The sequence below is a fragment of the Ochotona curzoniae genome, unplaced genomic scaffold (assembly GCF_017591425.1).
Source record: "Ochotona curzoniae isolate NIBS_2020 unplaced genomic scaffold, NIBS_Ocur_1.0 contig_3498, whole genome shotgun sequence".
Lineage (NCBI taxonomy): Eukaryota > Metazoa > Chordata > Mammalia > Lagomorpha > Ochotonidae > Ochotona > Ochotona curzoniae.
In genome coordinates this window covers 43,074,708-43,098,603 of record NW_024465885.1, presented here as the reverse complement: position 1 = coordinate 43,098,603, position 23,896 = coordinate 43,074,708, and the positions used below count along the sequence as shown (strand labels likewise).

Genomic DNA, 23,896 nt, shown 5'->3' with positions numbered 1-23,896 from the left:
GCTGGGCGAGTGCTTAGGGAGTGCCTTTGGCCTCTGGAGCGGCTATCCAGGGGAGGATGCCAGGCTCTGAGGTCTAATGTGCTGTGTTCACTAGGCCCGAGGCTAACAGTCCAAGCAGCCGTGCCTGCCTCTTGCTGGTTGTGCCACGTGCCCGGTGTGGGTGTGGAAGTGGCTGCGGGAGGGGGAGGTGGTGCTGGTTCTGGAGGGCAGTCCCGGCAGGCCTTGTGCTCACACCTCACTCTCTTGCAGGGGAAGACATCGTCGCATACTTGACTGCAGTGCTCACCGACCTCCTGCACTCACAGCGGGACCCACTGGCCCTGTGCCTCCTGCTCCAGGCGTATGACAAGTGTGAGCCCCAGGGCCCCCCATGCTGCCCTCAGCTCGCCCGCTTTCATGGATACTACAGCCTGTGGATCCCCGAGCAAGCCCGGGAGGCCTGGGTAAGCCGGGACGGTCTGAGTGCGGCGGGAAGCTGCTCTCCCTGTCGTGTCCCTCTCACAGAGGGGAAGTGATGCAGCCAAGAGAGCTCTCCTGTTTCCATGATAATGAGAGCCACCAGTCATGGTTCCAGTGCAATGTCTCTGCTGGGTTTTCCTTACTACAGGACCTGTCCTGTGGCTCTTGGCTTGCTCACAAAGCCCCAGGCAGGCGCCATTGTGTTAAAACTCACTGGGAAGGTAAAAGAAAAGTTTTCTTCCAGTGCATTTCACTTTGGGGGGGTGTGTGTGCGTGTGTGTGTGAGTGCTTCCACTGCTGGCTGCACATTCAGAAGCAGATAGCTTGGAGTCTCTGTGATACGGACGGGATTCCTGTGTGTTTGCTGGGGCGTGCCAGGTCCCATACTCGCTGTCTTAAGTGTCAACTGTGCACGTTGGCAAGCCAAGCACAAAGTGATGGCAGAGCCAGGACTAAAGCGGGCAGCCTGGCAGAGTCCCCACCCATCACAGCTGCCGCCAGCACCCTTCATATGCAGGTGCAGGTTGTAGCCATGAAGTGTCCTGCCCTGTTTCAAGCTGTGACAAATTCAGTGCTGCTTGCTACAGGTGACCCAGGTGTCAGCGTGTGCCCTGCCTCCAGGGCACCAGGTCTGCACCTTCACCGCCTCTGCCTCTGGGGTGCGTCTGAGAGAAGCACAGTCTGAGAACCCCTGAGTTTCAGGGCGCTGGTCTGCCACACACAATTGTCTGTTCCCTCAGCCTCTGCAGGTGTCTGTCGGCCCTGTGCCCCACGCTGCCCCCTCGGCCTCCAGCTTCCCCGCCCTGCTGCAGGCAGCCTACGAGAGCCAGACGCTGCATGATGAGCACGTGCAGGTGCAGCTGCAGGCTGCCCTCCCACACCTCCCACTGCGCCAGATCCCGCGCTCAGCCAAGCAGGTGCTGCTCTACCTGCGGAGCACCGTGGATAACTTCGGCCAGGTCAGCCCAGGGCACCTACGCTCCTCTCGGGCAGTGTGGTCTTCCCGGGGTCAGGGCCCCACCCAGAGACATGCTGGTCTGCAAGAGTCAAGTCAAAGTAAATTGTTTTCATTGGGGCTTAGGGTGACAGGTCTGAGGACCCTGGGTGCCTGGCATGCATGTGAAGGAGTTGTCCTTTCCTCTGTCCCAAGTTTCCACTCCTTTTCCTTGTTTGTTTATCTGAGAGTCGGAAGGACCAACAGAGCTCCCATCTGCTGGGTCCCTGCTCGGATGCCTGCTTCAGATGGGGCAGAAAGCCAAGAGCACAGTCCAGTTTCCGGGTGGGGTTGGCAAGCAGCCCTCTAGGGCTCGGCATTGCAGCCAGGCATTGCCAGGTAGAATGCAGGGGTTGTAGCTGCCAGAGCCAAGTGCCTACCTCAAATGTCCTTTACTACTCTGGGGACATGTGCTTGTCAGTCGCTGTTCTGGTGGCCGTCATCCCCGCCCCATCTGAGGCTTGCATACATCTCATCCCCACAGCTGGGCAGAAGCACGGGGCCTGCCCTGCTCCTGCTCTGCCTGGACCTTCTCAGGCGCCTAGTGCTGCACTGTGAGCAGCTCGACACCCAGAACCGGCTCAAGTACAAGGCCGCCCAGGCCGAGACCGACCTGTTTTTGGACATGGAGTCCATGGCCTCGCTGGAATTGGCCAATGACCAGGTACTGCTGCCCTCTGTCCCTGGGTCCCCAGTTAGCCTTTGCCCGAAAAGTCACAGATGCGGCCTCTCCCTCCACTTCTGGTTGAATGCACATGCGTATGTGGTAGAAACGTAGGGAAATGCACAAAAGCACAGCAGAGCCACTACAAACTGCCCCTTTGCCTCCTGCCAAGAGAGGGGTCTGGTCTTGGCAGGCACCGCAGGCAGCTGCCTCGATGTCCACCTATGATTCTAAGCAATCTGGCCGGCAGGGTTTTCATCCTGAGTCCTGATGGCGGAGAGCAGGTGCACACGGGGAATGCCTGCTCCCAGCGGCAAAGTCGGCCCCTCACTGCTGGTGTCAGGTCAGGCAGTACTGTGTCGCTGGGGCTGGCCTCATGGCTCCTCTCACAGTCTGCCACGTGAGCAATGTTGCTGCGGCTATAAGGCAACAACATTCTCCACTGCCCCGCCCCATGGAGCTGCATGCCACAGCCCTCTTGCTTTGGCCTTCAACTTGACTTTTTGGGAGACCTTTGTGTGGGTGCTGGGCATGGGCTATGCACCTGTGGCACATGAGGGGCTTCTCTGCCACTGGCTGGCTAGAAGGGGCGAGGGCTCCTCTTGCCTGGTGAATAAGAAAGCAAGGTCCCTCCCAACCTGCTTCAGGTGGAAGTTGGGCAAGGCTGGGTGGGGCAGTGGGCTCCGAGCTCTCTCCCGTCCCAGCCAGGATGCCGAGCTGCCTTAGCTCAGCTGCTGGGACACTTGGACCCTGCCTCCTCCTGAAGGTAGAAATAGGCTCACCACTTTTAGTTTGGGGCTGGGATGCATGGTCACCCCTCCCCAGCTACTGGGAGATGACACCCAAGCTCCTCTCCCAGATTTCCCCAGGGGAGCAAGGCAGCCAGGGAGAAGGCGGTGGGGGACAGGTGTCCATTGCGTTCATATCTGTGTGTGGCCTGTCCTCCGCCGAGTGGTCGTGAGAGCCAAGTGGCGTGCAGTTAATCCACGCAGGCTGGGTGCAACAGACAGCTGCTCATGCTCTAGGGGGCGCTCCCCAACTCCCAGGTGCCCACAACCGTGCAGGAGAGGCCATGTGTGGTTGTAAGTTGGTGTAGCTATGACCAGGCAGCCATTGGGGCATGGTGGGGCGTGAGGGTAGGCTGGGCACAGAAGATTGCTTCCCATTCTCACAATAACAAAGGCCCGCACTCCCCCCGAAGTCCCTGCCCTGAGTGCTGCCCCAGAAGGTGCCTTGTCACTGTCTTACAGACCCTGGAGGAAGTGCTGCTGGCCATCCTCAGGCACCCGACGCTGGAGGGCTGGTTTCTGGCCCTGGAGCGGCAGGCCCTGCCCCCGCACACACTCAGCCCCATCCTCGTGAAGCTCTTGGCAGCCCACCTCAGCTCAGGGATCCTTCAGCTGCTGGCAGCCTGTGCCCCAGTCCTCCAGAACCTGGGGCAGCTAGGCCTCCTCGCCAAGTACTCCGAGGCCGTCACTCAGAGCGTGCTGAAAGAGCTGCAAGACAAGAAAAATCGCTCAGCTCCATCGCCCCCGCCCAAGACCCGGCCTCAGCTGCAGGCCCTGCAAGAGCTGCACCCCTACATGGAAGGCGCCCAGCTCCGTGAGATCACACTGGCCTTGCTGGGCCTACCCGAAGCCCACCTGCTGGCCCAGAGGCCCACCAAGGCTGCTGGGAAGGAGAGGCACCTGAGCATGCTGGGCAAGACCCTGGTACAGCTACTGACCCACAGCCCCCGGGAGCGGCTGCGGGACAGCGAGCTCCTCTCCTCCTCTGAGTCCCTGAGGGGTCTGGCAGCGCTGCTCCCCACACTGGCTGTGGATGAGCTAGACACAGTATTCCTCCACGCACTGCAGAGAGACCCCGAGCTGGCCCCAGTGGCTGGGACGGAGCTGCTACACTATTGCCTGACCCGGCGGACACCGGCTGCCCTGGCCATCGCTGCGCTGCTCCTGAGACAGAGCTGCACCCATCTGCTGGGGTTCGAGCTGTGGTGCCGGCAGGCCAGTGCAGAACTTGGCTCACAAGAATCCCTGGACAACTTCCTGCCCCTTGTCCATGAGTACCTGCAGTGCCACAAGCAAGGGCCCTTCACACGCCCAGCAGGAGGTACGGGGAAAGAGGCTGGAGGCCCCCAAAACTTCTGAATTGGAGGGGCTGAGGTAGCAATGTTGTTCACTTCTAACAACCCTAACAACTGTACATTCTGATTGTTGAGAAAGACCGAGAGAGTCACAGCTCCTTGCCCTCCCTAGATTCTGAGCTACCCCATAGAGGCTTTGGTGGGGCTGGCAGTGATGGGGGTCAGAGGCTTGGGGGTGCTGCCCCGTGATGGGGGTCATAATCTTAGGGGAGGGCTGGGTAGTGATGGGGGTCAGAGGCTTGGGGGAGGGCTGCGTGGTGATGGAGTCAGGCTTGGGGGAGGGCTGCGTGGTGATGGGGGTCAGAGGCTTAGGGGAGGGCTGCATGGTGATGGGCCTGAGTCATGTGAGGCTGCAGGTGTGCTTTGGGGTGAATGAGGGGGTCGCCCAGTGAACTAGTCAAAACCAGAAATCTCAGATGTCCCATGGGTCACCCACATAGTTGGCAGGTACTTTAATAGTTGGACATTATCTGATGCCATCTAGAGTGCACATTCATAAGAAGCTGAGTGAGAAGGGAGGTGTGGAGCCCAAATGGGGGAACTTGCCCACCTCTCCTTAGGTGCCGTGTTGCTCGCCTGAGTGTTTCTCCCTCACAGCTCTCAGCGTTTTGCACGCCTCCTCCCTGGGTGACGTGTTCCACACAGGATAGCTCTGTCTTCCGTCTGCTATGGCACACCTGTCCTCAGGTTCTCTTCTTGCTCCCGTGCGTGTTCAGAGCTTTGATACACCCACTGCTGGCACAGCCTGTACTCCATGCTATACCCCGGACCCACTGGATGAGGAGTGTCCGTGGGCCTGGACGGGAGGGAGTGCCCAGCAGCTGCTGAGTGCCACAGCTGACCCTTGGGCGTGCTGATATGGAACAAGGGCCAATTTCCGTGGGTTTTGTGCCAAGTTCTAGCTATGAGTGTGGACATGCCAGGGTCACAGCATAGATGGATGCGCGCCTGGGAGCTGGTGTGTGCTGCCCACCAGCCTCACCTGCCTGTGGTGACTTCTCCCTGTATCTCTGCCCTAGTGTCCTCCACTGCACTTCCTGTCCTGAGGAAGGCCCTGTGGAGACGGCTGCAGGACAGGCTTCTCGCTGCTGACGACTGCGCAGCCTCAGGCATGCACCCGGAGATCCTGGCCCTGCTGGTACCGTTTGCAAGAGCCAAGGAGCTGCACGTGCTCATGGGCCATCTGCCGGCTGTGCTGCAGGCTCCAGGCACTCAGAAGGGGTAGGAAGGCTCCGGGCACTGGACGGGTGGCTGGCTCTCCCACCGAGCTTTGCCGTTCTCTCTGGGAGTGAGAGACATGGCTGCATTGCTGTTGTGCTGGCCGGTGGGCAGGAGGGCTGTTGCAATGAGAAGTCTTCCTTCTGGTCTTCTGGGCGCATTCAGCTGCGGGTGGCAGGCAGAGAGAGCAGAGGGGCTCAGAGGCGGGTGATCACAGGGAGTGCCATTGGCATTTGCCCTCAGCAGAAAGGGCCCCATTACATTGATGGCCAGTAGTGCTGTGGCCGAGACACACTGGACTTGACAAGCCTAGCCGGTGAGCCGTTTCCTGGAGGTGTCAGATGTGGGCCTCAGGGCCCCGGGGAACCCTTGTTAGGGGGTCTGTGGGGAGTTGGGCTCAGGGTGCCTGTGCTGCTTGTGCTGCTGTGTCTCACCCAGCCATGCTGTCCTGTCTCCCACTGCAGCTGGGTTGTGGCAGACGCCATCTCGGCAGTGTTGGAGGGGTCAGTGGAGGAGCTGCAGGCCTGGAGAAAGACCCTACTGGAATGCTGCATCAGGTGGCTGGTCGCAGCTTTCAGCGGGGGCCAGCAGGCCACAGAGAAGCCTCGGGAGGCGGAGCAGCAGATGCTAGGGAGGCTGAGTGAGCTGCTGGTAGGTGACGCGCGTGGACACCCGGAGTCACTTCCCATGAGAGAATGGGTGCATGGGACAGGAAAAGGGCTGTGCCCAGGGCTGGGGCAGCACCCCAAATGCCTTCTTCCCACAGGAATGGACATTAGATTTTGCCATGTGCTTTTTGCACATCCACTAAGATACTTTGGAAGATGTTGTGTTTTGATTAGCCCATCGACAAGATGAACTGCAGTCATTGATTTCTGATTATTAAGATACCCTTGGTGTTCCTGGGACAAGCTTGCTTGATTCCAATGAATTGTGCATTTTAATACGGATAATGCTGAATTTGATTTAGCCGGAATTTGTGCGTGAGGAATATTTGGACACAAGATGGAAAGAGTTCCACTTGGTATAAAATCCTAGTTGATGGGGTGTGTGTGTGACATCCACTTCCGTCCTCTGCTCTCCAGAGCATTTTGACTTACTGGTTTTTGTCAGTGTAAAGCCGGCGGACCTAGTCACTGTAAATGGAGGCTGTGCAGAAAGCCTGCTGGGGCTCCTGCACGGCCCGTCTCTCCATGCCCAGTCGTCTCTACGTGAAGTCCTGAGAGGAGCTGCTGGGACAGAGAGAACCCATCTTTCAAACCACGAGGAGAGGGAGGTGCACTCGGGCGAGGAGACACTGCTGGCCTGCCCTTCTTCAGGCATTAGTGGCAGTGTGGCCCCCAGGACACAGCCAGCCTGCTGGGGGCAGTGGCCTGAGTGCCCACCGTGGCTAGCCAGGCCTTCTGGTGCCAGCGTAGCTCCCCCGTCACACAGATCTTCTCATGCCGTGCGTGGTTTTCACAATGGACCACAATGGGGAAAGGAACAGGGGTGCTCAGAAACTTCCTATTGCCCATCTGCCTAGAAAATATCCCAAAAATCTGCTAGCAGAAATAACTAAAAAAATAAGAGTGCTAAGAGTATGTTTTACTGTACAGGTGCCTTCCTGATGTTGGTGTTGCTGGATTTTCTTCATAAGGGTTTTTAAAATTCCCTGAGATGATTCCACACCCATTTCTTGCTTATTTTATCCGCAGCATGCACTTAATGAAGTTGATCCTGGTGACTGGCAGAAGTTTGTAAAGACAGGACTCAAGTAAGTGGATTTTATTTGCTTGGTGCCGAAGGGATGAAATGTCGTCCTCTGGTCTTTGTAGTTTTTGTTCTGTATTTTTAATATTGTTTACATTGCTGAGGGATGCCTCAGATTAGGCGGGGGAGGGTGGAGGCATGGGGATGAGTGAGACAAATGTTTCAGTTCTTTTGTTTTTATTCTCCCAAGTCTGCTGTCAGGGAGGGAGGAGGCCAAACTGCATCAGCACGCAGGGATGGGGGACGGTCATTTGATGACACCTTAAGACCTTGATGTGGGGCAGAGTGCTCCAAAGGTGTTACCTGAGTGGTTTCTGTGATTCAGAGACTTCATGTAGGAAACCCAGAAGAAGCTCCTGACTCCTGGCTCCTGGCTTTGGAGCCCAGCCCCAGCCATCGTGGCCTTTTGGGGCTTGGGGACTAAACCAAAAGTCCAGGGGGAAGAAATGCATATTATGAGGAACCTGTAAGACTCCTCGTATTTGTCCTAATTCATTGTCACTTACCCCTGCACCCAAAGTCTCGTCTCCTGAAGCTGTGCCCTTGAGCGCGTAGGTTTTAGTTATCCTTGACGCGTCACTGTGTGTTCTAATGATAGAGTTGCTTGGTGTGTGTTGAACGTTTCATGTGGTGTCTCACACCTTGAGTGTCCTTTTTCTCAGATGCTTCTGATTCATCTAGATCGGTGCTTGTTCATCCAGGTCATTCCTTGTGACCACCGTAGAATATTCTGCCTTCCACCAGGTGGAATATTCCACATTTTGCCAGAAATTCTTTGAGTCAACCCTCCATTGACAGAGATCTGGCACATTTGCCCCACATTCCTTCTTGCTGCATGGTCCAGCAGTGACTGTCACACATCTTTTTTTTTTTTTTTAAGATTTATTTATTTTTATTGCAAAGTCAGATATATATAGAGAGAGGAGGAGAGACAGAGTGGAAGATCTTCCGTGCAATGATTTACTCCCCAAGTGACTGCCATGGGCCAGGAGCCAGGAGCTCTTCCAGGTCTCCCACACGGGTGCAGTGTCCCAAGGCCTTGGACCATCCTCAACTGCTTTCCCAGGCCACAAGCAGAGAGTTGGATGGGAAGCGGGGCTGCTGGGATTAGAATGTGGGATCCCAGCACATTCAGGGCAAGGACTTTAGCCATTAGGCCACTGCGCCATAGGCATCAGTGCCTCCAGCCCTTGGTGGTGTTGAGCCCTTGAATGTAGGCATGTGTGAATACCCTTTCCCTCACGTCATCACTGACCCTTGATCCGTTTTACGGCAGTTGCAGAGTTGTGGAAAAGCATTTTGTTGTCCCCATAATTAAAAAGAAATTGCACTTTGCGTGAAAGGCAGAGAGACCGAGAGAGTTTCTGTCCATTGATTTACTCTCGTCAGCACATATAACAACAGCGGGAGCTAGAATGGGCTGTGGATAGGCTCTTGGAGCTGAGTGTGGGTCTTCCAAATGGACGTGAAGGACGCAGGTATGAAGCCATCACCTGCTGTCTCCGATGGTGTGCACTGGCAAGCAGCTGGAGCGGAAGCAGAACCAGGGTGTGGGCGTTGCAGAAGTCGCCTTGCCTACCGCACCAAACACCCATTCCTGTACCTGTAAGCTTCATTCCCCTGGTTATGAACTTGAAACAGAAAGTCAGATCACACACGGGGGGAGAAAGAAGCAAAGGAGGGTCAGGTTAACGACTGCCGGAGAAGTATTTCTCTAGGCTTTAGAGGCGGGTTTTGTGTGTGGCGTGCTCACTGCACATTAAGTGATCATTGGCATTTCTGGCATGGAGCTGAGAGAACCTCCCGCCTCTGGAGCAGGGGAAGTCCCTCCTTCCCTTAGTGCGTTCTGAAGGGCTTGCACAACTTCCAAGCCTTACGTAGTGAGAGCAGGGAGGAGGGCAGCGGTCCTGGCAGGGTGGGCTTGGCAGCCCCAAGGGCAGGATCTGCTTAGGCTCTGCTCTTCTGCTGGCTCCTGGGGCCTTAGGCAGGCAGGCGTCTGCTTAGCGTCTGCATGCTAAGATGACTGCACTGTGTCGCCCACCCTCGCCCTTTGGAGAGGTGCCCCCACTGAAGGTGGATGGGTTCGCACGTGAGAGTGAGAGTGGCCCTGCCAGTGGTGGAACCTGCAGGGTGAGTGTGCCGCTGTCGGCTAGAAAACAGCCTTGTGCTGTGTCTGCCGGTGCTCTTAACATGAAAGTACTAAGAAACAGGTAGTTTTCTAAATTTTGCTCTGTTTTATTTTGTTTCTGTTTTGATGAGCTCTTTTCGCTCTGTGTTCTGCTAGGTTTCGGTACCAGGACCACACGTTTCTACAGACCCTGAATGCGGCCATCCAGCTCCTGTATTCCTCAGCAAGCCCCATGCATACCCAGCTCACCCAGCTCCCGCTGGTCCACACCATGCTCACCCAGCACTCTCTGTTCTTGCCCACGCTGCTGGAGTCTGAGGAAGAGGAGAGGCCTGATGGCCAAGTGAAAGGTGGCTCTCTTCCCGCTCCTCCCACTTCCGACTCGGGTTCCACTTCCTCCGCCAGCAGACAGCTAGGCACCAAGGTGTCTCTTCAGAGCTTAGGGAACGTTACCAAAACCATGTTAGAGTTTCTTCTTGTTTCTGTCCATTGTAAAGTAGAAAGCAGCTTCCTCTGACTTACAGACAAGGCAAATGCAGCCCTGGGCTCCTCAGGCCCTACTTGGCTTGCAGAAGTTGTATTTGGCATCTTGGTGCCATACTGTGGGCCAGCATTGAAAGCTAGGAAGTTAAGGTATGGAGAATAAAGTGTAGGCAAGTGATAGGAAGTTAAATAGTGGCGCAGATTATTTTTATTGGAGAAACAAAGAGAGCTCCTGCTGGTGCACTCCCCAGGTGTTTGCCTTGAGGAAAACGGAAGTGCAGCTGGAAGTCAGGAATGCAAGCCAGGTGTCCCACGTGGGTGACAGGAGCCCATGAACTTAAGCCATCAGCAGTGCCTCCCAGGGTCTGCATTGGCAGGAACCAGAGACAGGAATCCAGGGCAGGCTGGGAGGCCCTTCCCAAGCCCATATGTGGGCTACATTCCTCCCTAGAGTAAGTGTGTGCTTCGCTACCCACATGGGGGCTGCAGGAGCTGCGAGAAGGTGGTTTGGAGGGTACCCCATTCCGCCACCACACTCTTCCTAGAGAAGAAGTCACATCCCTGAATCCTCAGCAGTTATCCTAGGCTCAGTCCTGCTTCCCTTGCTCTGTGGTTTAGCCTTGGGAGGCCCCCCTGCAGGTGGGACAGTGAGCAGAGCGTGAGGTGCAACCCAGGCAGAGGCCCAGAGAGACAGGTGATGGGAGGGTGGCCCCCAGTGGCGTCCGGCTCAGACCCCGAGCGTCACTGTGGGGCTGTGTGTCTCCTGGCCCGCTCTCTTCCAGAAGCGCTGGTGGACCTGATGCTGACGGTGGTGACGATGTGTCCCTCCGTGTGCGAGAACAGCCACTTCGCCGTGCTTCTCGGGGCCTACAGTGCCACCCTCAGCGTGCTGGGTGAGGCCTGGGGTGAGAGTGGGGAGCTGGGGAGCACTGGGATGGAGGATGAGGGCTCCCCTCTCTAAACTGACCCGTGCTTGACTTGTAGACCAGAAGCTTTTACTTCTGCTGCGGGCGTACGAGCAGAGCAACCTCAGCCTCGTGGACTTCAGGTGCGTGCCGGGGCACCGTCACAGTGGCAGGCATCATGGTGCCCGGCCCAGGACCGTGACCTCCTCTCTGCACAGCAAGTGCTAGCCTTGGGATTGTAGGGAGAGGGTGAGGTGGGCGAAGCTGCCCCCACCACCCAGGAAACGTGACCCCTTGCCTGGGTGTCCCCTGCTGAACATGGACACCTGTCTGTCCAGGAGCTGCCTCGCAGCATCTTATCATACAGGAGTTGCTGGTGACAACAGAGGCTGATTAGACATTAAGTCAACACTGTCCTGTACGTGTGGATCCGTCCGTGGCCCAGATACCCAGAGGTGCTTTGCGCACACGAGGCAGATCAGGGCCCATTGGAGGCAGTTCTTGCCGCACTGAAGCCCCCATTTCTACACCGAGCGCCCTGCCAGGCCAAGAGCAGAGTGAGTTCTGCCTGGGGAAAGACTGGCCGGAGTGCATGGGGAGGGAGCCTAGCGCCAGCTCCCGGGAGGGGAGAGTGGCTGGAGGCCATGACACCCACGAGGCTCTGGGCCATTGAGCACACAAGCTTTTCCTTTTTAAGTCATTGTCACCCACATACTGAGAAGGCTGAACAGGCCCAGACCAGGTAGCCCTGCGGTACACAGTGCTGGGTGCGCTCTGGTAGTTGTCAGTCGGGGGCCGGGTGATGGGGTGTTACACAGAGTATGACAGTCTGCCTGCTAGGAATGTGAGCACAGCAGAGACCCTCTTGCACGGGCCTCCCCGTGTTAACATTACCCACCTTTGTTTCGGGGAGTAGAGAGGAGGCTGTAGTTAGGGGAATTCCCTTTGCAAGTATATACCTTGAGAGCTGCTAGACAGGGTCACGACCACCAGGGGCCATAGTGACAGACTCAGGTGAACCAAGATGTGGCTCCTTATGAGGTCATGGTGCCACTCGTGGTGGGGGCAGGAAAGGATGGGGTGGAGCCCAGGTCATTCCTAAGAGAAAGGAAGTGGCATAATGTTTGGTTGTTGTTCTTAAGGGGGCCAGCGTGGCTTCCGGTCTGGTGCAACCTTTGTCTTCCCACAAGCTACTCCTAGGGGTGTCAGTTTCCCTATAGGACATCCCCCACTCTTTGTGGCCCTAGTAAACCCAGCTCCCATCTGAACACCCAGTGCCCTTCTCCATGTCTTCATTGGCAGGTGTCAGGGTGCCGGTGCCAGTTATGATGAAGAAAGGAGAATCCAGGGCGGCAAAGAGTCTCTATCAATGCATGCTGGTTTCAGGCTCCCACTTGCAGAGATGGGGCAGGGTCTGGCGCCAAGTGCAGCCACCTCCCCACTCCCCCAGTACCCAAGCCGTGTGGGCCAAGGAAGGGACAGGAGTCCTGAGGGCTGGGAGGTGGGAGGGCCAGGATATGAGAGGGAATGGGAAGCAGGTGGCCCATCGGGATCCTAGGATGGACATGTGGCAGGAAGGCCAGGCTGGCTGGGTGTGCAGGACAGGCACCAGACAGCAAGTTTCCGCTCCATCATGAGACCTGCCAGAGTGGAGGTGTGGCCCTCCTCACAGCCAGGTGAGGCCAGCACCCCAGGAGCAGTGGGGAGGAGGAGGGTAGGGAGGAAGCAAGGCCTGTATCATTTCTAGGAGTCATTGCGCCTGGGAGCTGTAGCATGCTGGTCCTGCACACACCTGCTTCTCTCATAGCTGTGTGTGCTCAGGGAAAGGTCAGGATCCGTGGTCCAGCATGCACTGTGGAGCCAGGCTTCCCCAACGTGAACTGTGGCTATGACACTTAACCCTGGATGGGTGACCAGCTCCCCCGCATTGTGCACGAGGGGACAGTCCTTATGCCTGCCTTGCAGGGTTATGAATCAGTTATCATGTTCTAGGAAGTTGACATGCAGTGCCTGGCACCCCCAAATGTCATTATCGCCAGTCCCAGCAACACAGTTGCCTCCATGAGCTCCAGAAGGCTGTGCTGGGGAGTGTGTGACGTCATGGGTGTGAACCGTGCCTTGATACTAGCTAGTGTGCTCACTGCTGTTACCGTTACTCTGTTCCCGGTGGGCCCCTGTGACCACTCCTCTCTGGCCCTAGGGTGTTGCTGTGGGGCCCAGCAGCCGTGGAGCACCATAGGACGTGCCGCAGCCTGGGCAAGTCGCTGTGGCAGCAACCGAGCCCTGGGGACATCCTGCGCCTGCTGGATCGCGACCGTGTCATGCAGACCATCCTGCATTTCCCCCAGCGCCGGAAGCTGCTCCCGCCCGAGGTACCCCGCTGCTGGCGTGCCCTTTCCTCTCGCAGGCGCCGTCTGCACCCTCCACAGAATTTATAGTGTTGTTGTAGTTTTTATGGAGAATTCTTAACCGTGCCAAGGTACAGGACCCCAGCACTTTGCAGCCACATCACTTGGTGTATATCACAAAACTGGCTTGAAGCAGATTCCAGAGATCACATATTACGTGTACAAATTCCACCTTTCACAAAGCCACAATTTTATGATCTGAATATTGGAATTTTGATAGTAACAGGCGACTTAGCAAGTCGAGCACCCCTAACCCAAGGCTGAGCCCCCCCGACCCAGGCTGAGCCCCCCTAACCTGAGGCTGAGCACCCCTAAACCAAGGCTGAGCCCCCCTGACCCAAGGCTGAGCATCCCTGATTCAAGGCTGAGCCCCCCGACCCAAGGCTGAGCCCCCCGACCCAAGGCTGAGCCCCACTGACCCAGGCTGAGCAACCCTAACCCAAGGCTGAGCCCCACTGACCCAGGCTGAGCCCTGCTAACCCAAGGCTGAGTACCCCTGACCCAGGCTGAGCCCCCTGACCCAGGCTGAGCCCCGCTAACCCAAGGCTGAGTACCCCTGACCCAGGCTGAGTACCCTTGACCCAGGCTTAGCCCCCCTGACCCAAGGCTGAGCACCAACAAAACACACCATTTCCCATCTTGGAACATTTCAGAGGTGAGATTTTTGCAGTAAGGGATGCTTAGCCAGTAAAGGCTGTGAGCATTGTAACAACCTCAGATCTGAAACCTGCCAGTCCCTGGCCTTCTGGCTGAGGTCCCGGAGCCTGTGATGGACTTGCGTGTTCTACTTGGTTTGGGTTGTTTCAGGACAAGCAGGAGCCTGTGTTCAAAGATAAGAATGTGGCGGTGGATCTTGGTGGCCTCTATGACCCCTGCTTTCTGCTGCATCTCTTCAGTGAGCTGACCAGGCCTGGTGAGTGCCAGCCTCCCCTGGGAGCCCCGAGGGACAGGGCCTTGCCACGGGGACACCCAGATTGCCACATTCCAACCGGGGCATCTTCGCCTAGCCTCTCAACTTTTCACGCCAGTGACTTTTTTTTTTCCAACAAAGTCACAGTTAATATTTAGAATATAAAGTGTTGTGATTTTTTTAAAAAAATAACATTTGTAATTTTTAGGATCTGTCAGTGTCCCTTTGTCCTGGATACTTTCCCAATCTTAAGGTTTATTTATTTGTGTTTATTTGAAGGTCAGTTAGAGAGGGAGAGATCTTCCATCTGCTAGTTCACACTCCAAATGGCCACATTGACTGGAGCTGAGCTGATCAGGAGGTGGGAGCTTCTTCCAGGTCTGCCATGTGGATACAGGGGCCCAAGGACTTGAGCCACCCTCTGCTGCTTTCCCAAGCAGGGAGCTGGACCAAATGTGGAGCAGTTGGGACACGAAGCACTGGCTTCAGGGTCACTCACCTCTGTTCTTTCCTGGCTCATGGTGTGCTGCAAATAATGAAATCGCCTTGGCTGATGGCTGGCATCCCACATGGGCACCAGTTGGAGCCCTGAGTCCCACTTCTGATCCAGGTCCTTGGGCCTCTACACCTGTGTAAACACCCAGAACAGGCTCCTGGCTTGGGCTTTGACATGGCCCAGCTCTGGCCATTGTGGCCATCTGGGGAGTGAGCCAGTAAATGGAAAATCTCTCTGTGTAACTTTTTCAAACAAATATGAATTTTTAAAAAAGGTAAATTAGAGGCCAGTGCAATGCTTCAACTGGCTAATCCTCTGCCTGCAAGCGCTAGTATCCCATATGGACACAAGTTCATGTCCTGGCTGCTTCACTTCTCATCCAGCTTCCTCTTGTGGTCTGAGAAAGCAGCGAAGGATGGCCCAAGGCCTTAGGACCCTGCGCCCATGTTGGAGACTCCTAGCTCTTGGCTTCTGTGTAGACATTATTACCATTTGGGGAATAAATCAGTTGATGGAAGATCTTTCTGTCTCTCGTCTCTGTAAATCTGCCTCTCCAATAAAAATAAATGAATCTTGGGCCCGGCACAATAGCATAGTGGTTAAAGTCCTCACCTTGTACGCACCAGGATCCCATATGGTCGCTGGCTCATATCCCAGCGGCCCTGCTTCCCATCCAGCTCCCTGCTTGTGGCCTGGGAAAGCAGTCAAGGACGGCCCAAAGCCTTGGGACCATAAACCTGCATGGGAGACCCAGAAGAGATTCCTGGCTCTTGGCTTTGGATTGGCTCAGCTCCAGCCATTGCGACCGCTTGGGCAGTAAACCATCGGACAGAAGGTCTTCCTCTCTGTCTCTCCTCCTCTCTGTATATCCGCCTTTCCAATAAAAATAAAGAAATCTTTATAAATAAATAAATCTTTTTTAAAAATTTGGAAACTGAAAGTATGTCCATTCTTACAACAGTCGGGAAGGGCCAACTGCGGCAGAAGTGCTGGAGAGTTGGAAAGAGACTTACATTCCTTGGGGTGTCCAGCACTGCAGCTTCCAAACTGCCCCCAAATCATGAAGCCCTAAGATGTGGTGTGATGTACATGTGCGTGTTTAATGTTATATCTTTATTTCCTGTAGAATTCGTGGTGGATTGTCGGAAGTTTCTGGATTCCAACGCCCTGGGCCTCACCATCGTGGCCCTCAGCAGCTACGACCCCCAAATGCGAGCCGCAGCTTACAGCGTCTTGGCGGCCTACTACTCGCACCTGGAGGGGGCCCGGTTCCGAGAGCAGTCCCAGGTGAGGGGCAGTGCGCGCAGGCAGGACGGGATACAGGAGCCTCTCAAGGCTTCGTTCTCTGGGGAAGCAGAGAGGGTTGTCCTTGCACAAGCTCCCTTCTTATAGGTAGACAGAATGGATTCATTTCTTGGGTCTTCTTCTAGAAAAAGAGGCTGTTGTCCACGGGGCACTCGGAAACCAGTGCCCCGTGACGTAGCGGAGCAGGAGCAGGTAGAAGTGGCTCAGCCTTCTCTCTGCCGTTGGGTGCAGGCCTGACTCAGGAGGACAGAAACCTTGCCTGCGAAAGCCTGGCGTTTGATGGGTCGCCGGCTGGGGGCTGGAGCAGGTGCATCCTCACGGAGCAGGGCGGTCCCTGTGCTGACAATGCTCATCTTCCTCTGCCTCCTCATCTCCAAGGTGCTTTACCTGATGGATGTGGTCCGGAATGGGATTCGAACCCCCAACATGAGGCTCACTTTCACCCTGGCTCTCTTCATCGCCAAAGCAGCCCTGCAGATTTTGAAACCAGGTACCACAGCTCACTTAATTAGCTTGAGACTGAGCTAAGTCTACATTCGCACAGAGTGGATCACCCTTCTGTGGCGACAGCCATGTCAGAAGCCATTCAGTGCTCATAGGAGTAACAGCAGCCACAGTGGGATCCTGACCCGTGGGGGGCATCCTGTGCTGCAGACAGAGGCAGAAATCAGCAGGAGAACCCTGGCACAGGGCTCAGCCAGGCCCCAGGGCTGGCAGGGAAGGGCTGCCGTGGGTGCCCGTGGGACCTGACCGCCTGCCTCTTCTCAGAGGATCACATGTACTTGAAGATCAGCAAGTTCCTGCTCTCCCACGACTACCTGAACATGGACAAAGTACCAGGCTTCTTCCAGTTCTTCTACAGCTCTGACTTCCAGGTGACACCCTCACAGTCCACAAGTCGGGTCCCTGAGCTCCTGCTGTCACACTGCTGCCGTCCCGTCCATTAAACCTGGGTGTCTGTGTCTGCCGAGACCGTGAGGGCTGTGTTAGAGTGGGAGGGCTGGGAAGAGAAATGGCTCCTGTGCTCGCGTTGGCCTCGCGGAGCGTGCTGGCGAATGTTGGGTTAAACGTTAGCCGACTTTCCCCAGCTCTGTGTTTGAACTGAGGGAGAGTCCTCTATCCTATCCCTGACTTCAAGAAATGGGCCCCAGGCTGCTGTCCAGCGTCCCCAGCCACTGCTGCCCTTGGAGTCGGGCTGCCACGTGGGGTGGGGGGGAGACGCTTTCCTGACAGCAGCGCCCCGTTTTCCTGATCAGCAAAAGAAGGAGCAGGAGTGGGTGCTGGGCCTGCTGCGAGAAGGCATCCGCGACAAGCAGTGCTACGAGCTCTACGCCCGGCGTGGCATCTTCCGCATCGTGCTGGCCTTCTTCAGCAGCCCCCTGTGCGACCAGGCAGCACAGGTGAGCCTGTGGGAGCCGGCCACGTCTGGCTCTTCCTCGGTTCCCGCTGCGAAGCTGAGTCCAGGTGGATATGCCAATCCCAGCCCACATGTGCCTGGTTCCCACAGTGCCAAGAGAAGATGCCAAGAACAGTCGCTGCTCTTGGCTGCACTGCACAGGTCGACCCTGGCATGCACATGATGTCACGACACCTTGTGTCGGCTGTCCTCGGGCGATGTGCTCCTGGCACACACGCGGTGTCACGACACCCTGCATCGTGTCTCGTAGGATGGCATGCCCTTGGCTCATAGGAGCCCTTCGGTTTGTCACCCAGAGGGAGGGGCGGTCAGGATTAGATGCCTTTGGAGCTGGCCCAGGAGCCCAGGGCACAGCACCCTCCAGCACACTCGTCTGTGGTGCTCTCAAGTCCCAGGATTCTACCTAAGGCCCGGAAGCCAGAGTCAGGGGACCCCAGGACCCTGGCAGCCTCACCTGCCGCCGGTCGGACAGTCTGCACAGCTCTGTCCCCCAGTCTGGGGACAGGATTGGGGAGGTGGTTCCAAATGCCACTGGTCATCGCGAGGCAGACGGAAAGCGCCCTTGGCATTCTAGTTTCCAGCTTCTGGTTCTGACATGACCCAAGATGCAGACAGGCTGGAGTCAGGATTAAGAAACAGGTTGGGATAAACTCAGAGGGGCAATTCTGAAGCCATCGGTGAACAGCTGAGGGACAGCCCCCTGCTGTGCCCCCTTTCCAGGTGTGAAACAAGACACATGTGGTTCACAACAGGGCTAGGGATGGGCCGTGCCGGCTCCCAGCTCTGGCCACTGTGCCTGTGGGCCGAGCGGTGTCCGTGGAGCATCCCTGCTGGCCGGCTGGTTGTGGGGACGAGTCAGCGAGGGTGAGGGGGATCCTCCCAGGGTCCAAGGCACTGCTGCGCACACTCTTGTCCCTGGGCTGTCTCTCGTGGGGACGGGGACAGGCTCCTGCCAGCCTAACCGTAACAAGAATCAGCAGAGAAAATGTCCCCAGTAGTTGTCACCTGTAAGCGCAGTACCACCTTGTAGATAAGGCCGTTTCTTTGGTCATTTTTGAGAAGTTAACTCGCATTTGGGGTTTCCAGAATTGGATTCTAGAAATCCTGCAGAGCGCCGCACGGGTCGCCAGGTCGGCCTACGAGATCATCCGGGACTACAGCCTGCTGACGTGGATTGTACACATCCTGGAGAACAGGTAAGGCCCTGCCGCTGCAGCCCTGCCCCTGCCCCTGCAGCCCTGCCCCTGCAGCCCTGCAGCCCTGCAGCCCTGCCCCTGCAGCCCTGGAGTGACAGGCCCAGCTCGCCGTCACGGCTGGTAGCTCCATGGAGGCCACGAGGGACAGTAGGTGACAGCACGCCATCAGGAGACAAGGAGTCAAGTCCATGTCCACTGCAGGGTGTCTCAGAAGACGAGGACTGGGCTGGGTCACAGCAGGCAGGACCTGGAGGTTATCCACTCTGCCGGCCATTTTGTTTCCAGGGGTCGCGCAGGTGTCCTAGATGGACAGCTGGTTCTAAACGGTGCCCACGGGTCTGCAAAGCCTGGACAGCCATCTGGTTAGAGGACAAGAGCCTCATCTTGGTCATTGTTGCTGGCTAGGCAAGCACCCTGCATCTGCTCCAAGGCCTTGCTCAGTGGGGCTGGAGGGAGCTGGGCCGTGGCCCGGCACGCCCCCACACTTGGTCGGCAGGCAGGCCGGTTGTGGTGGCGCTGGAGCGTGGTTACATCTGCCTTGCAGGTTCCTGGAGACCCCATTGCTGTCTCGCATGATCTGCTTGCTCCACACGCTGTGGATGACCAACCTGGGAGACAAAGAAGTGCAGGCCGACGAGCAGCCTGCTGGCCGGCCCGGCCCCCGCGAGCCCCCCAAGATGCTCGCCCTGCATCTGGTCAATGAGTTCCTTTACGTGTTCCTCTCGCTCGCGAAGCACCTGAGGTGAGCCCGCCCTGCTAGACAGAGGCCGCGGCCAACGCCGCCCATTTCCTCCCCTCGCTGACGGGTGCCACGTTGTCACCACAGAGAGGTGGTGTCAGGGGCCCCTGGACTTCACACTGTCCCCAGCCAAGGCCGCGTGGGATCGGGTTGTGTTGTGCTTCCGTGTCTGAACCCAGACGCTGCAAGAAGGTGGTGGTTCACAGGCGTGCATTTGCCATGACCTGCAGCTCAGCCCAGGGCACGCCCAGGCCGGCCTCCTGGCTGCAAGAGCCGTGAGCACGCCCCTGGCCGGGGGTCTTGATTGCTTGGTTCACATCCGGGCCCATGGAATCCTTCCGGCTCATGGTTTTCCCAGAAGAGCCGAGTGCGGGTCATACTGTGTCAGGGAGAAGACCTGGAGCGTGCTCACGGGCAGTGGGGAGGGGGCGCGCGGCTGTCACGGTGGGAGCTTTGGCCTGTTGTCGGACGCTGTTCCGCACTGCTCGGTCCTGCTGGGAGGCACGTGGCTATATTGAACACCAGCGCTGTTTGAGATAACAGCGTTACCTGTGAACTTGGCGTGAGCAGGAAGACCCCCACTTAGCCGTGGGCTACAGAGAGGTTTCCACTGCCCCCAGCCTGCTGCTCAGGCTCTGCCCCCTTGGTGCGCCTCCCTCCTCGGCTGACTGCTCCCCCAGGTCCGGAGGCAGCCCTGACCCAGTGTGGAACACTGCCTCCCCCCAAACAGGCCCACTCTGGCCCCCGCCCAGCTGACCAGCTTCTTTGGGACGCTTGACTCGGTGCTGAGGCACCAGGCCACCGTGGTGGGAGCCTTCAAGGCCATGGACCGCTTTATCGTGAATGAGGCCGTGCTCTCGGCCACGGACGCGCTCGTCCTCCTGCACAAGTGGAGCCTCATCGAAGGAGACGCTGGGCTCCAGGAAGACCTGAGGGTGGCCATCGAGCAGTGCCAAGTCAGGGAGCTCGCCAGTGAGTGTTCCCACTGCTCCCTGTGACCCCGCCCTTCACTGTGCCCACACCCGGGTGTGGGGACACCCAGAGCAGCCAGCCCACTCCTCCTCTGAGCCATGTCTCCAAAGCTGCTGGGACCTAGACGCCAGGCACAAACATCTATGCTCGGCTGGCGAGGCCTGGCTTTGAGTCGGCTGTTTCTGGTTTTCAGAAAGTCGCTTAGCCTGCAAGTCTCAGGACACTCAGTGGTCCGCTGGGGACTGGAGATGGCCAGGAGCCCCTAGGCCCCTCCTGGGGCTGTGGTGCAGGGTCTGCAGGACAAAGACCAGAGGGGCCTGCATCCAAGTGCTGCCAGCGCCACCTGCTGGCGGCTCCCTCACATGAACAGGAGCGGAGGCTATGACACCTGCCAGTGTGGTGCCACTTGCGCCACCTGCTGGCAGAGCCCTCACATGGAAGGGCAGGAGGGTGATGTGCAGGCCGGTCTAGCAAGCGCACTGGCAGCTTCCTCACTCGGAGGGCGGGAGGGTGATGGCGCCTGTTTCATAAGGGTCCCGTGAGGATTGTGTCACCACAGTAGCAAGGAAAGCGGGTAGCGGGTGCAGGAGCTGTTCCTGGGGACTGCGTTCCTATCCCACTCGCCCCACAGGTAGGGTGGTACCTGGTGCCCCCGGGGCTCCCTCGCTCATGGCCTGTTTTCCATACATTGAACAGAAATGCTCAAGGAGAAGGGCAAGCCAGCCGGGCCGGCCCGAGCCAGAGGCCCGCGTGGCCGGAAGCAGCCTCTGGGGGAGGCGGAGGAGACGGCCGACCCCGAGCTGAAGGCGGCCTGCGTGGAGACGTGCCGGGGCCACCTACGCTCCATCCTGACGCACTGGGGGCCCGCAGTCCCCGACCCCGAGAGCGAGGCCCCACACCCCGTCTACGCTGCGGGCATCCTGGTGGTGCGCTGGGTGCTGCGGGCTGCCGTGGGGCGCCCACTCAGCAGGACCGAGGCCGCGGGGCTTGTGGGCTGGCTCCGAAATCGCATCTTGCCACACCGGGCGCTGGTGGCCGGGCTCCTCGGAGATAGCACCGTGAGGAGCCACCTGTTCCTGCTGTACAGCCGGCTGTGCAGCGCCGAGGGCCTGGCCGGCCCCACGCAGGACGTGGCCTGCCTCTTCACCTCCCTCATGCTGCAGCTGGTGGCGGCCAGGGACACGGTGGGCAGCACCTTGCACACGGAAGTCGAGGCGCTGTGTGCTTCCTGTCTGCAGGAGGACCTGGACGAGGCCACCCGAGGTACTGCTGGCTCCCAGAGGAGGAGGGAAGGGTTGGGGCAGGGCCCGGCCAGGCCTGGATTGGGGACTTCGGCTACTCAGAGCTTTGCAGCCCTCTGCCAGAAACCTCCCTTGGTGCCATGTCCAGGTGGCCCGTTTCACTTCTCCGTTGTCCAGCCAGCCTCGAGGATGGCCTTAGCAGAGTCCTGGGGTGGCAGAGGCCTCCCACAGCGGGAGACAGGGACTGCACATGCGTGTGTCTTCTGGCCTCTACCTGCCTGCTCCTGCCCTAAGCATGGCTGCAACCCTGCACACCGCATCAGGCCCAGTTCCCTGCCTCCTGGTACCTCCCGGTAGGAATCAGGGCATGCTCAGACCACAGGCAGCCCCTTCCCAGAGCCTGGGAGCTGCCCAGCACCTGCTGCGTGGCCTTAATGCTCAGCGGGGGCAGCTGTTGGTGAGAGCCCCGCCCACCTACACACACACACACACACACACACACACACACACACACTCTATGTCCCACCAGGGACCCTGCCACACAGCAGAGCGAGTGAGGGCTGACACGTGTGGACATGCATACAGCACAGTTTATGGTGTATAGCAGACATCTAGAGGCTTGAATACACGACTGAGCCAGTGAACAAATGAACAAATAGCACAGCTTTGCTCAGCTATAGGAGAACTGGGGCCAGCAGGAGTGCGGTGGGGGAGAGGAGAGGGAGGGTCACCCGCCGTGGAGCCCTTGCTGCTGGGTCTCCACTCGGCGCTCTGAGCCTGGGAGACACTTGGCTTCTTCGTCAGCCGAGTGTAAAATGAGCCAAGATGACCCCAGCGTTGAGCCAGGGCCGCGTCCACAGGCGGGCCTCGTGGGTGGCCGACCTGCCCTCACCGCCTGCCCCCTTGTCATGCCCCCCGCAGCCTCCGCGGCCTTCCTGGTGTCCCTGTACGTGAAGGACGTCTGGCTGGGAGCCCCGCGGCCTGACACCCTCAGCACCCACGTCCGCTTGGTCTGCGAGGCAGCAGCGTGCGCCCAGGGCGAGGAGGAGGAGGAACCAGTGGTCGCTCTCTGCGCGGGCCTTGCCACCTACACCCAGCACGCCTGAGGGACGCCCCGGTTCCCACACTGCCACAGGCGCCAGGTCCTGCCAGAAAACCAACCAGGGGTTTTGAGGGGAGCCCAGCACATGGACTAGGTTCACTCTCGGCCCTCGGTGGGGGCCCCATACTGGCCCTGCCCGCTGCAGCGGGCTCTGACCTGTAGTGGGCCTCTCCGCTAGGAGCTGTCAATAGGTGTCTGGACCTTTTTGGACAAGCCTGAAGACGGACGCTAAGCCTTCTGGAAGAAGCCATGCCAGCTTTTTGTGCGATTTCTTTTTTGTTTTTTTGTTTTGTTTTAAAGCTCCCGCCACAGTTGCTGAGTATTTTATTAAGGAGAAGGAATTCTGCTTGGTCGTTACCGTCTGTGTGACTGTGACATCGAATAAGCTGCATTTTTCTACAGCTGCACCTCAAGACGGTGGATTGTATCAACCCCCGCCAATAAAAGCCTATTTTTGTAAGACGTTTGCGTTTCACTTGTCACTCCACGGAGACTGCTCGTCCCTCACCCAGGGCTGGGGCTGGCAAAGCTCAACAGGGCGTCCCGCACACCTCACCAGGAAGTGCCTTACCGTCCCTCGGAAGGCCCTCGTGCACACCCCGTGCCCACCGGGATGGGGCTGTCCTCTGTGCGCCCACCCCGAACCCAGAGCCCGAGGGGCACGCCTGCACCTGGCCGTGCCGCCAGAGTGCCCCAGGCTCTGCCGTTTCCGCAGTGGCTTGCCGGCCTGTGGCGCCTCCTGCAGTGGAAAAGCAAGGACCATCACCCTCCTGCCAACACTCCCCTCCGACACCCCTCGGAGGCGGGAATCCCCCCAGTAGACTCAGCTTGGCCTCAAGCATGCTCAAGTCCAGCCAAGGTCACGTGTCCATCGCACCAGCTTTACAATTCCCTCTCATCTTTTTGCACCACTCACTGACATGCCTTTTTCTTGCAGGCACCCCTGACTTGAGTATGCCAAGGGTGCTGTCTGGGAAGGTCTTAGTCACCGGGGTGGGGGAAGAGTGTCTGCCACCTGCAGCCCAGTGAAGACTGAATGGGATCTGCAGCTGTACTGCCAGGCAGTGTGTTCTTCACAAACAACCTCACATTTACACTGGGCGTGGGCGACACTGCTCACGTCAAGTCCCGCGAGTCATATAGATGCTAGAGCGTCTTCTGTGAGGGAACTGAGGACCCCTGCATCCTGGCAGGCCCCATGGCTGCCACAAGACAGTTGCAGTTTTTGAAAAAGACTTATTTATTTTTATTGCAATTTCAAACATACATAGAGAAGGGGAGACAGAGAGGAAGATCTTCCATCCGATGATTCACTCCCCAAGAGACAGCAATGGCCAGAACTAAGCTGATCTGGAGCCAGGAGC

General features: G+C 57.8%; 1 protein-coding gene across 1 annotated transcript in view; it reads left to right on the top strand.

The window, feature by feature from the left end:
* URB1 (URB1 ribosome biogenesis homolog) overlaps positions 1-22,992 on the top strand; it is a 53,521-nt gene extending 30,529 nt beyond the window's left edge. Inside the window, exons 19-39 of the mRNA XM_040980733.1 lie at positions 250-443; positions 1,200-1,418; positions 1,938-2,117; positions 3,368-4,226; positions 5,280-5,481; positions 5,943-6,129; positions 7,176-7,234; positions 9,515-9,708; positions 10,624-10,734; positions 10,826-10,889; positions 12,947-13,118; positions 13,962-14,067; positions 15,687-15,847; positions 16,244-16,355; positions 16,634-16,740; positions 17,122-17,265; positions 18,369-18,478; positions 19,023-19,220; positions 19,948-20,189; positions 20,886-21,452; positions 22,352-22,992. Coding sequence (XP_040836667.1) covers positions 250-443; positions 1,200-1,418; positions 1,938-2,117; positions 3,368-4,226; positions 5,280-5,481; positions 5,943-6,129; positions 7,176-7,234; positions 9,515-9,708; positions 10,624-10,734; positions 10,826-10,889; positions 12,947-13,118; positions 13,962-14,067; positions 15,687-15,847; positions 16,244-16,355; positions 16,634-16,740; positions 17,122-17,265; positions 18,369-18,478; positions 19,023-19,220; positions 19,948-20,189; positions 20,886-21,452; positions 22,352-22,536 — 4,373 coding nt within the window. The 3' untranslated portion in view covers positions 22,537-22,992. The remainder of the gene's footprint in view (positions 1-249; positions 444-1,199; positions 1,419-1,937; positions 2,118-3,367; positions 4,227-5,279; positions 5,482-5,942; positions 6,130-7,175; positions 7,235-9,514; positions 9,709-10,623; positions 10,735-10,825; positions 10,890-12,946; positions 13,119-13,961; positions 14,068-15,686; positions 15,848-16,243; positions 16,356-16,633; positions 16,741-17,121; positions 17,266-18,368; positions 18,479-19,022; positions 19,221-19,947; positions 20,190-20,885; positions 21,453-22,351) is intronic.
* Positions 22,993-23,896: the final 904 nt, after the last annotated feature.